This window comes from Heterocephalus glaber, unplaced genomic scaffold (assembly GCF_053883595.1).
Source record: "Heterocephalus glaber isolate CG9 unplaced genomic scaffold, H.glaber_assembly_v1.0 deba00001773, whole genome shotgun sequence".
Classification (NCBI taxonomy): domain Eukaryota; kingdom Metazoa; phylum Chordata; class Mammalia; order Rodentia; family Bathyergidae; genus Heterocephalus; species Heterocephalus glaber.
The window spans coordinates 6,452,025-6,464,281 of NW_028258463.1; the positions used below are offsets into that span (position 1 = coordinate 6,452,025).

The 12,257-nt window shown below is 57.3% G+C and overlaps 1 protein-coding gene across 34 annotated transcripts in view; it reads right to left on the reverse strand.

Annotated features, from left to right (window-relative positions):
- Positions 1–12,257, reverse strand: part of Cacna1g (calcium voltage-gated channel subunit alpha1 G) — a 58,516-nt gene that overhangs the window by 44,947 nt on the left and 1,312 nt on the right. For 18 of the 34 annotated variants that reach the window (XM_087202463.1, XM_087202464.1, XM_087202461.1 and 15 more), the window contains exons 1-6: positions 5,906–6,056; positions 5,651–5,784; positions 5,158–5,255; positions 3,190–3,349; positions 2,205–2,505; positions 1,990–2,082 (exon numbers count right to left, since the gene is read on the reverse strand). In XM_087202463.1, the coding sequence (XP_087058589.1) occupies positions 1,990–2,082; positions 2,205–2,505; positions 3,190–3,349; positions 5,158–5,255; positions 5,651–5,784; positions 5,906–5,998 (879 nt within the window). In that variant the 5' untranslated portion in view covers positions 5,999–6,056. Of the gene's footprint in view, positions 1–1,989; positions 2,083–2,204; positions 2,506–3,189; positions 3,350–5,157; positions 5,256–5,650; positions 5,785–5,899; positions 6,057–12,257 lie in introns of those variants that run through there. The other 16 variants (XM_004859722.3, XM_004859724.3, XM_004859718.3 and 13 more) reach the window with 2 other exon arrangements.

Here is a 12,257-nt window from a genome sequence, read left to right on the forward strand (position 1 = left end):
TAGGGGTGGGGACAGCAAGAGGAGATGTCCTGAAGAAAAGTGAATGGCCAGCCACATTCAGGGAGCTTCCTGCAGGCCAGGCGGGGCTCAAGGATTTTCCCAACATTATCTCATCTCTGTCTCATGACACCTCTTGTAATCCACTACCAGATGAAGAGGCTCAGGCTCAGAGAGGTCAAGGGATTGTCCAAGATCACTTGGCTAAGGCAGGGCAAGGCTAAGACTTGAACCAGGCCCCGTGAAATTCCGAGGTGCTGCTATCGGTTGAAATGGTGTCCTGTAAGGTCACCTCCACCAAATTCCCTGCCCCTAAACACGCCTACCTGGGGAGACTCTAAGTACCCCTCCCTGGTTCCTATAGGAGTGGGAACACTGGAAATGGATGCATATGAAGGACAGGGGCATTCGAGTTGGACTAAACCTTTGGGATTTGTTCACAGGATTCCCACCTCGCACCCCCAATTCTAGCTGTGTGGACTTTGGGTGAACCCATTAACCATGGGGCCTTATCTGAAAATGAGGATGACTGGCCTGTACCCCTTTCTTGGTGCCTCTCTCCTCCCCTAGTAGAGCAAAGAGCTTTAACCCTGGACGCCACAGACCAGCCAAACTGCCTCTCCAACTTGCCCATCCACACCCAGCCCCCATCTCATGCCTCAGTTTCCCCAGGGGCCCAGGCCAGCCACTGCATCCACAACAATCCTGAAGGATGCAAATGAGTATTTACGGTGACAAAGCAGATATTTTTTTTTTTTCTAGACCATGTCCTAGTAATTATGATAATTAGCTTCACTGGTGTGATTCCAGAGAGCTGTTTGAAAAGATTTTTCAAGGCTGTGTGGGAGGGAGGAAACTAGGCCCCTCACCTCCCTGTCTGTTCCCCATCCCCAAGGGATCCTGCTTCCCTGGAGCACCCACCTCGCCCCGAGGCGATGGGGAGAATAGGACAGGTTCCCTAGTCAGGCTTTACCCTAAGCCCAGCCTCTCTTCAGTACCAGGGAAAGTTACAGAAGCAGCAAGGGTGGCCAGGACCTGCTCTTTCTCAGGGTCTGTCCCTCTCTGCCCTGGAGCTGCCTCCTTTGTTTTCACCTATCTGGTGCCTGTCCTAGGTCCTGAGTAGATCTTAACCTCCTCCCATAAAGGGAGGGTGTCCCTCCGTTTGGGGGTATCATGGGCCTCTCGGTGACATGGACCAAAGGCTGGACTTGGAATTAGCAGCCTAGAGTTGAATTTTCAGCTGCATCCCTTATTTCCTATGTGGTCTTGGCCCAGTGAGCAAACCTTTGGAGCACAGCAGGTGCTCAATAAATATCAGCTATAAGTAGTAGCAATCAAATGATTAACCATGAACGGCAAGGAATTTTAAAACATTGCTGTTTTTGCCTGTCTTTTGCCTTCATAAAGATGTGGAATTTCTTTCTTTTTTCTTTTCTTTCAGTACCAGGGATCAAACTCAGGACCTTACACTTGCAAGGCAGGAGCAGCGCCACTGAGCTAAATCCCTGACCCAAGAGTTAGAATTTCTAAGCTGGAAGGAACTAGAGATTGCAGTGTTTCTCAGCACTGATTAGAATTTGGGATGGAACAATTCTTTGCTTGCAAACATTTCAGGATGTTTATAGCCCCTTTCCCCACCCCCCAGCAAATAGCCCATAGTGCACCGCTGGTCCTTATAAAAATCAGAACCACCTTCTGCATTTCTGAGCTTGCCTGGGGGAGGCGGTGTCCCTAGGGTGAGAGCCAGCTACTTCATCGGGGAAGACTCCGTGGAGTGGGTTCCCATAGGGAGTGACTTGGGAATGGTCCTAATAGTGTCAGTGATGGGGCCGACCTTAATCTTGGGTGCTTCCTGACTCCCCAGCTGGAGTTCTCCTGTGGGACTTGTCCTGAGAGCTATGCACTTCAGACCCTGGAAGCTCTCCAGATGCCACCCCCCACCCCGTTTCCCCAAGACCCCCTGCTCCCACGGGGCCCGGAGGAGTCACTCACGATGATGAGGAGGATGAAGTAGATGAAGTTGTAGAAGGAATGAGCGTCCATCACAAAGTACATGATGTCCACCCAGCCCTCCAGCGTGATGACCTGGGGAGGCCAAGAGGGACAAGCTGACTCTGCACCCCCTGAAGCCCCCTCCAGAGCCTGTGACCCCACTGTGGCCCCAAGAATGACCTCTCCCGGGCAGCGCTGTGCCCTGGCCATCCCACCTGAAAGATGGCGATCCAGGCATAGCCGATGTTGTCAAAGTTGATGGCGCCCTTGAAGGGGTTGTGCTCGCCCGCCGAGCAGTTGGTGTAGTACTGGTTCCAGTTGACGCAAGTGGTGTTGCTGGAGCTGTTGTACGCCTCGTAGTCCAGGCCGCAGGGTGGGCCGCCGCTGCCCTCCCCGCGAAGCGTGGGCACACTCCTGCAGGAGCGCATGCCGTTCTCTCGCGGCTGTGAGCAGATGAAGGGGCTCTCGTCCTCGTTCTCCGTCTGGTAGTAGGGCTCCAGGTCCACGCTCAGGGGCCTGCGAGGGGGGCAGGGTGACAGGGATGAGGCTGGGGAGCGGCCTGTGGAGAGAGGCCAGGAAGGAAGCACCGTGGTGCACAGGGAGGACAGGCCAGACCTGAGTGGGAGGCGACACTGGCCAGGGCGGGGGTTTGTGGCCACGGACAGGGGCGATGAGGGGGCCACATCTTAGAGCAGTGGTTTTCACACTTTGCTACACCTTTTGAGTTTCGTCTGTCTGGTTTTTTGTTTTGGTTTGGTTTGGTTTTTTGTTTTGTTTTTTGGTTGAACTGGGGATTGAACCCAAGACCTTCACACTGAGCTACATCCCCAGCCCTTTTTTAATTGTTTTAGTTTGAGATAGGCTCTTGGTAAGTTGCCCAGGCAGGATTGAAACTTGCCGTCCTCCTGCCTTGACCTCCCAGAATGCTGGGATTACAGGCATGCACCGCCACACCCAGTGCTATAGGAATTTTCAAACACCCAGTATCATGTCTGAGCCACAGACCAAGACACTTGCAGTCTCTGGATGAGGCACCCAGCCATCTGGAACTTTAAAGCTCCTCAAGTTATCCCAATGTGTACCCAGGTTTGAGAACCAGATGTGTCCCAGGCATGAGAACAGATTTGTCATTGGCAACAGGAAGCTAGGGCCCAGGGGAGGTCCCAGGTCGCCCACCCCCTGACCCCACCCACTACTCACAGGCTGAAATTCTCGGGAAGAAAGCAGCGGTTACGAAGCAGCCCTGCCCACAGCTGGACACCGACGATGCCGAAGATGAAGAAGACAAAGAAGCAGAGCAGCAGGACGTTGCCCAGCATGGGCAAGGTGTCCAGCAGAAGCGTGACAAGGATGCGCATGCCTGTGGAGGCAGAAGCCACACTGGGGATGCCAGGCTGTCCGGGCCTGGCCGAGCTCCCAGAGAGGACTGATGGGGAACTCTGAGCTGAGGCGGCCTGGCTCCAGCTGGGGGGAGATCGACAGACAGCTGCTGCACCCGCCGAGTCCCTCATTTAAGCTGTGCACAACACCACCCGCAATGGGCCAGAATAACTGTGGTTTCTGACCTCATCACACCGCCAAGTGGGAGACATCACCCCAATTTACAGATGGGAAGTCTGAGGCTCACAGCAGTGATGTAACTTGTTCAGTACGAGAGCTGCTAAATGTAGGCGCCGGGACTTAAATTTAGCTTCTGTGCTTCCAAATCCTGCTCCCCAACACACAAGCACACACACACACCTCCCACCGCCTTCTCTCACCACACAGTCACCTGATCTCTCTACACTGGGGGTATCCACACCGGGGTCACCGGGGAAACGGAGCCAGAGAGCCCCAGGATCCTCAGATCATGCCAGGAAGGGGCAACTCTGCCTTCTTAGGTGTCCACTAGTCAACAAGACCTCCATGGGGAGGGCAGCTGTGAACCCCAAACAACACGTCCCTTGGGATCCCACCCCCTTCCGCACTCCAGGTCTGGGACCCAACAGCCTTCAGGCCCCCGAGCCCTTGTGAGACACATAGATCTCAGGTGACAGCTTTGATCATCCCCAAAGTGTCCCCCTCTGGCCCCTGCCCCCTGCAGGACAGAGCCTCAGCCCAGCGAGCAGCTCCTGAACGCCTTGGTGACTGCAGTCTCCCTGCCCCCACCCGCCAGCCCAGGCTTCGCTCCCCTCCTCCCCTCTCATCCCCCTCAGCTGCTCCTGCTCCAACTGAGATCAATTCCTCCAGGTTTATTAGGGGAATTACACCAGTGGTTAGACGCTTAGATGAGGCCTATCAATCTGCCAGCCCGCACCTGGCACCTGGGGCGGCGTGGAGGCGGGGCACACCCCTCTTCGGGAGGCTCCTGTTAACACCCGTGCACCCTGTGGCCCCCAGGACCCCAGGACACACACACACACACACACACACACACACATGCAGACACACATGCGCGCCCGTGCGGAGTGAAGGGGGTGCTGTATGCCAGGCACACAGTCAGGCGCAGCGCCCGGAAACACGGTCCCTCTCCAGGGGCCACAGCGGGGACCATCTGCAGCTTGCGGAGGTTGGGGAGTAGCAAAGGGGGCCTGAACAAAGGTGGGGGCAGGGCATTGGGGGAGCCAGAGCTGCCAAACCTTTGCTGGCTCCAGGAACCAATGCGGTTTAATTTAGATAATGGTCCCAGCAGTCACTGCATTGAGTTGGAAGGGGATGCGGAGGGGGAAGGGGATGGAGCCACCACCACCGGGAGGGTGAGCGTGGAGTGGCCTTGTCTGGGGAGAAGTCCTGGTTTGCGTGGCCAGTGCGGCCTCACCAATGACAGCCAGGCTGCCTGAGAAGTTGTGCTGGCCAAAAGAGGCCATTAGCACTTCCTGTCCCCCTCCTGCTGGCCCCGAAGCCTGTCCATCCATCCCCACCCCCCCATATCCCCCTGGGAAGGGTCATCTGAGGCAATTCTGAGACTCTGACCCAAAGCCAGGCTGAAATGGGGGGGTCTTCCAAGTAACGCTCCCCTGTGCCCCAGCCAGGGGCTCTGTGTGGCTCTAGCGCCACAGCTTCCTGCTGATCCCTCTCTGCCCAAGCCTTGTGTGGGCAGTCAGAGGAGGACCCACTGGTAGGGGTGGGGCCTGAGATTCCCACAGTTCCTCTTGGAGCTCTCTGTCCAGGGGCCGAGGGGTCACTCACTGGGTACCCGGTTAATGGCCCTGAGCGGTCGCAGCACACGAACTGTTCTGACAGCTGAGAAGCTGACGTTCTGCAGGTCCAGCGAATACTCCAGCATCCTGCAGGGAGGGGCCCAGAGGGAGGCCCTTTGAGTCTGAGGCCACCAGGGCATCAAAAGAGGTCAATGAGGAATCCTGCCGTGAGGGCAAGGGGACAGCCTGACTCCTCCCTCTCCTACACCTGGGGTCCCAAGATCAGCTCTCAGGGTGGGGGTGGGGGAGGGGCACCTCCAAGCAAGGACAGAGCTCTCAGAGAAGGAAGAAGAACCAGGAGGAAAGCCGTGGATGTCAGAGAAGTGCAGGCCAGAGCACTGCAGGCAGGCAGCCTCAGCCCCCGAGTGGACAGCCGGAGAGGAAACAGAGCTGTCCTGGGGCCGGGGTGTGGGCAGGAAACCCCCAGGGAAGGCACTGATCTGGTGACCCATCGCTCTCCCACCCACAGCTCAGGCCCTCACCCTGCGATGACGATGAAAAAGTCAAGGCGGTTCCAAGTGTCTCCCAGGTAACACTTCTTCCCGAAGATCCCCAAGGCCACCATCTTCACCACCATTTCCACGGCGAAGAAGGCAAAGATGAAGTCATCAAAGGCCTGATGTGGGGGGCAAGAGGCTGCTGAAACTGAGAAGGGGGGACCATGCCCACCCCCAGCTGGAAATCAGAGGCATTGAGATCTGGAGCGGAGCCACCCTCTAGCACATACTCACACTCACCTGCAGGATCCGGCAGCGCTGGGAGTCACAGGCAATGTCCTCACATGGCCGAAACATGCCCAGGGTCACACAGTTGAGAAGGATGACCAGCATGCTGATCCGCTCGAACCAGGTATCAGGGGTCAAGGAAACAGCTGGCTAGAGCTGGATTGGACGCTGTTCCCCATATCCCAACCTAACCCCTGCTGCCTATCAGCTTCCTGGCCCCATCTGAGTCACAATGGGGTGGAATGAGAGGGTCTTGGATCACCTAAGTGGTCTCATCCCTCTGGTCCCAGCCTCCTCATCTGTAGAGGAAGAACAGCCATAAATACCCTATTTGCACGAGCCATTTGGGGAACAGAATTGATCGTGCTTGTGGAAATGCCAGGCACTGTGAGCTTGCTGCTGAGTTGGAGTGTGTTCTCCCTACCTCGCAGGGTAGATGTGAGAAGGAAGTGAGATAATGTATGTGAATGTGTTACACAAACCTAGTCGGATTATGGCTGCCTTACAGTTTACCAAGCGCTTTCACACAATGCCACGGTGAATGCTCACAACAGCCCCGTGAAGCACCCAGGCTGGATCACTTTGTTCCCCAGAACCCAGGGAAACTGAGGCAGACAGAGCTGAAGTCCCTCAAGATGCCAGGATGAGACAGAGGATTCCAAGCTCCCATCTACAACGCCATCTCCTGCACCCTGCAGCTGCCCAGGTGGCCACTGAAGGGGCTTCCAGGACCACCTTGGCACCTGGCAGACAGGGAGCCATGGCTGCAGCCCTGACCTCTCCAAGGGCTCGGCCAGCCTTGACACAGTCCTAGGCATGAGCCCCAGGTCAGTCGTGGACAGCACCCCACATGCGACATGTTGCCCTCACCCCTTCTTATGTCTTCCAGCACGGCTCAGAACAGCGGCAGGGGCTGAGATCTTCATAACCGAGTCTTCTCTTGCTGGGGCCTCAGTACATCCTGGCAGCAGGAGAATGGTAAGACCCCCGCAGGTTCCAGGCCCCAGACCGGCAGAAAAACCACCAAGAAGCCTGTGTTTCTCATGGAAAATACAACAGGGACAGGGAAGAGCAGAGATGGGGTGCAGAGGAGTGGGACTTCCTGGGAATTGACGTGGAGGGGGCCAGGGCAGCCCCCTGCCTGCCTCACCATGCCAGACTCAGAGGGGCCCAGTGCACACGGGGTCTCCTGCCCCTACCCTGCCTTGGGAACGAGCGGCTCTGGCCGGGCATGAAGAGACCAGCAGAATATGCAGGGCCAGGACCTTCTGCCAAGCAGGTCCCACCCACACCCCATCTTTCTCTTTCTACCCCTCCTCTGTCTCCTGGACCCTCTCCCCTCAGACGCACCCCCCGCTCTACCCTCTGAACCTGGCACCTCAGAAGTCCCCAAACACTGCAATTTCCCTAACCTCCACCCCCTTACAAGAATGAGTGTTAAAAAGAAGTTTAAGGTTTTGGGGGTAAGTAGATGGGAAAGGCAAATAGTGGTGTTGCCAAGGAGCTGTTTTCCTGAGTGGAGTCAGAGCCCAGTGGATCTCGCCCCAGAATGGGGGTCAGCCAGGGGTCACGCTGGAAAAGGGGGACAGGGAGGGAGGCATCACTTGGAAAGGAAAGGATACAATTATCCTCCAGAACTTGTGGGTTTCCTCAAGCTACCCCTCTGCTCTGCAAGGCAGAGGCGACGGCCCCATGTGGGGACGGGGTGGTTCTCCCAGGCAGAGGGGCTCCCGCACATCTGTGTGAACCCCTCTAAGGGCACTGACTGCGCCATATTATGTCATCCACGCACTCGACTCCCAACCTGAGCTGTGGGCCCCTGGCAGGGAGGGGCACTCTACTGCATCTTTCTATCCCCCGACAGAGCTCAATGCAGTGCCTGGCATGGAGCAGATGATCAACGAACGCATAGGGAGAATGAATGAATGAGTGAGTGAGTGAGTGAAAGAACCAATCGATCAATCAGTCAGCCTGTCTAGAAGCCACATGTCTTACCATTCACGTCCTCAGTAGTGATGAACTGATTGTAACAATGGGGGAGGGGCAGAGTTGACCCAGGGCACCTGCCCCTCCTCTTTCCCCATTTACACATGCTCAGACTGGGGCTTTTCCTAGCCAGAACCTGCCTCCAAATAACCCCACACAGAAGCTCTTCACCAGAGAAGCCCCTTCTCAAGGGCCCCGTTGGCATTCAGTCCACTGCCTGGTACATCCTGCTTGCTGTCTCCCTCTCCTCTTCACCCTATGTTGCCATCAAAGGACAGGAAAGAGATTGGGACACAGGCAAAATTTGGGACAATCTGAATAGAGGAATAATTCATGGGGGACGGATCTTTCACCCTTTTCAGGGTGGGACTCGTTTCCTTGGGAATGTGGCAGTCTGTCACTGTGTGATGTTCTTCTGTTGCTATGACAACAGGAGGATGTGTCACCAGGTGGTATGGATTTGTTGCTATGGTAATTAAAGAGACCACACACACACACACACACACACACAAGATTTCCCCTATCTAGGCTCCTGTCTTATCCTCATGCAGGGAAGGGGAATCAGGGAGACCCACAGGTTATCAGGTTGGGGGGAAACCATGTGACAGATCTCCATGGTAACCAAGGGAATGGAGACACTGGTTGCCATAGTGACTATGAGAGACCTGTGCAGTCACATGTCTACTGTTGCTATGGTGACTGTCCAGGCTGGAGTGGATCCCAAAGGGTGGAGGCAGGAGAGGGGAGGATCTTCCTTCTCCCCACAACCCACCATCAAAAGCAGAGAAAAAGGAAATGGCAGGAAAGAAATCCCACTTCCACCCCTCCTCCTCCTCCCTCTCCTGGGAGAGAGAAGTAGAGCACGTTTTCTCCACAAATGTGTCCTCTCTGTGGGACTTTATCTGGACAGAGCCCTTGCCCAGCCTGGCAGCTGTAGGGGTGAGGGTGGCAGGCTGGGGGCCTCCAGGGGCATGGGGCTCCCTTCCGGCATGAACAGAGAAGGGAACCAGGCCCCATGGCAGCTACCTCCTTCCCTCCTAGCAGTCTGCAAATCTGAGACAGAATTGTTGAGGAGGAAATGGGCCTGGACCCAGGAATCCTGGCCTTCTAGTAAGAGCTAGAGGTGGGGTGAGCAGGTCCTCACCTCACCCATCCCACAGAGAGGCTGGTGTCCCCCAAATTCAGTACTCCCCAGGGTGGACAGGGATACAGCCTGGTGGTTCACGCCACGCAGGCGGAAAGGGGGATTCCCCAGCCGTGCCCCCCTCCTGCAAGCCTGCTTTCCTGAGCCAGCCGTGTCCCCAGCTCCAGTGGGTGGCTGTGTGGGGAGAGAGGTTCCAGCTGAATGGAAACCTGAAGCCAGCAGAAAAGGCAGCAGCCGGCCCCACCCCAAGACAGAGACTGGAGACACAGAGACACCAGAGACACGCGGCTGCTGGAATCTTTGGGAGGGGAAATAGGCCAGAAATCTGATTCAAGCGTCTGACTCTGTGTGTGTGCGTGTGCGTGTGCGCATGTCTGCGTGTGTGAGCAGTGTGTCTGTCGCCATCCTGGCTGAGGCAGGCAGGGCGGGGTGAGAGCTGGGGCGGGGGCAGGCAAGGATGGGAGGGCGGGCTGGTGAGGGGGGAGTCCCAGGAATGACTCCAACTGGCACCAGGGGTGACGGGGAGTCCCCCAGCTGCGCGGTGGAGCACAGTGGGTGGGAAGGTGTGTGTGTGACCCACAGGGAAGGTGGACCTGGGACACAGACAGCGCCAAGGGGTACTCCTGCCCTCCCAGGTCTGCTCACCTCCTCTCCCTAGAATCTGGTCTGCAGAACCTGGGGACCGGAAATGGGCAGAGGGCATTGGTAGGGAGTCAGGAACAACCTCCCCCACACACCCCACTTCCTCTGAGGCCCACAGGGAGCCATCTCCCTAGGTAAGAGAAGGAGGCCGACGCGGGGCACTGGGACAGCGGCGAGGAAGACTCCAGAAATTCCTGGGCCCCCTCCTCCTGGAGGCGCACACTCAGACACACACAGTGACGCACAGTCACACTCACATCCACTTCTGGAAGCCATTAGGGCTCCTGCCATTCAGGCCTCCCCCCTCGTTCCCCAGCTCCTGGCAGGCTCCCCTCTCCCCTCGGCCCCTCCCACTCCCCCTCTCGGCATCCCAAATGCCAGCCTGTGATTTCCAAATGAGAAAAAGCTGTGCTGGGCTCCGAGCTTGGAGAAACTCCTACACAAACTTCCAGATGTGACACAACAGCCGGAGAGGGAGTGCTCAGGATCTCCTTCCCGGGAGGGGAAACGCACGCCCTCACACTTGGAGAAACACACGCTCCGCTCCAGAGGCCAACACACCCCTATAACCTGAGGGCCAGGGCCCTCGCTGGCCCCGAGCTGACTGAGCCTGTATCCTGCTCTCCCTGATACTGAAACAGGCACTTGTGTGACACTTCCTTCTGCTGCCTTTCTGCCTTCCCGCAACACACACATACACACACGCTCCCTCAGGCTCACACTCACGCACACACCATTTCCTACCCGCTAAGTCTAGATCTCCTCTCTAGGAAACCTGGTCTCCTAAGGAGGCTGAGACAGGAAGGGGCCAAAAGGAAGAATGGCCAGGAAAAGGCTAACTAGCTTCAGTTAGCTGGGGGAGGCATCGTTATGTCCCTCAGACTCCTAGGTGGAACCTCCTGGAGCCTGTGGAGGTTTTATGTGTGCCAGAAGGGTGAATGACGAAGGCCAAGGCCCAGAGGCAGCTCAGAGCCCCTCTGGCAGTGGACACACAGGTTCCCCTTGGCACTCGGATAGGTTGGGAGCACCAGAGGCATCGCTTGGGCAACCCCTTTGCCAAGAGCTTGTTCGCAACACATCCTCAGCCAGCCCAGGCTCAGCTGCTAGTCCTGCCCTAGTAATGCAAGTGCCCCATGCCCCACACTTCCACTCCCAGGATGAGCCTGCTCCCTACCCTCAAGATGGGGACTGGGCTCCCCCCGCCCCTGGTCACTTGTTCTCCTCCATGAGGACATCTGTCTCCACACCCTTCACTACACCTGGAGGCAGGGCAGGCAGAACAGACACCACCCAAGAGGTCTGCTTCTGGGGCTGCGGGGAGGCAGAAGGGTGAAATCTCATGGCCTCCCTGGGACCCCCAGAAGAAAGAGATAGGGGACTGGAGGCTTTTCCCATTCATAGAAGGGGCAGGTGGCCAGGGCCACAGAGGACAGACGCCCAAGCCCATCCTAGTCAGTGACATTCTTTTCCCGTCTCCACCTGGGCCCTACAGAAAGGGAACTGGGGTGGGGAACCCCAGGTCGGTGCCTATCCAGCAGGACCACAGACCTCTGAGGCCCCTGTTTCTCCTTCTGTACCTCCGAGAGAAGGGAGGAAGGGGCTGGGGTAGGAACAGGGTGTGACTGTAATGGGGGTCCCAAAGATCCCCGAGTGTAGACCATGCGGGCGGGGGGGCTGAGCTCACATCCTGCTTTGCGCACTAGAGGCAGCAGAACTGCAGAGAGGGCAACACCGAGATTCTCACTACCCCCTCCCCAAAGCAGAGTCCCAGACCAGGGGTCTCCCACCCCGAGCTGAGCTCTGTCCTGCAGCTGTCCTGCAGCTCGGAGAAGGTGTTGCGACCTGGGATGACAGCACAACCGACCCCCACCCTTCCCGGGGGCCTGGAGCCGTGCATTAGACAAGCAGCACTTTGTGCTATGGGTTGAGAGGGCTGGGGTCTCCCTGACCCCTCCAGGCGGGGCAGAGGCCAGGGTACGGTGCTGCACATATATTCCTGGAATGTGGGGCACGCGTCCCCAACCACAGAGCAGACCCACACAGGGGTGTTGGACCTGAGTCCTTGCTGAGCATGCGGGCTCCCCAGACTTTCACAGGGCTGCGGTCTCCCATACCTGCTCTGCCATCAGCCCAGCACTGTTTGTGAAAGGGGAGGGGGAACTTGGACCTGCTCCATCCCATCCCCCCCAGTTGCCAAAGCTTCTGCCACAGTCCGTCCCTTCACAAGAAAAGAAAATCCAGCACAAAACTCCCAGCCCAGTCCTAAACACTAGGCATCAAACGAGGAATTGGGGTGGAGGGCGGCACTCCCCGGGTTGGGATCCAGCTGAAGGGGCTCCCGTCCAGCTCCGGGGGCAGACGGCTCCCCCACCATCGCATCTTGTTTTCATTTTGCACCCCTGACATCAGCCGCCGCCCGGAATCTCCTTGTTGTGCCTCCAACCCGCGGGGTGGGGGGTTGGGGGGATCAGACCTGGTCCCCGCCCCCCAACATCTCCCTCTGGGTCAGTAAAGACCTCAGCCCACAGAGCCAGGTGGTGGGGATCGCACCCTAGAATCCGCCGCAAACTTTGGGGCGGGGGCAGGAGGAAA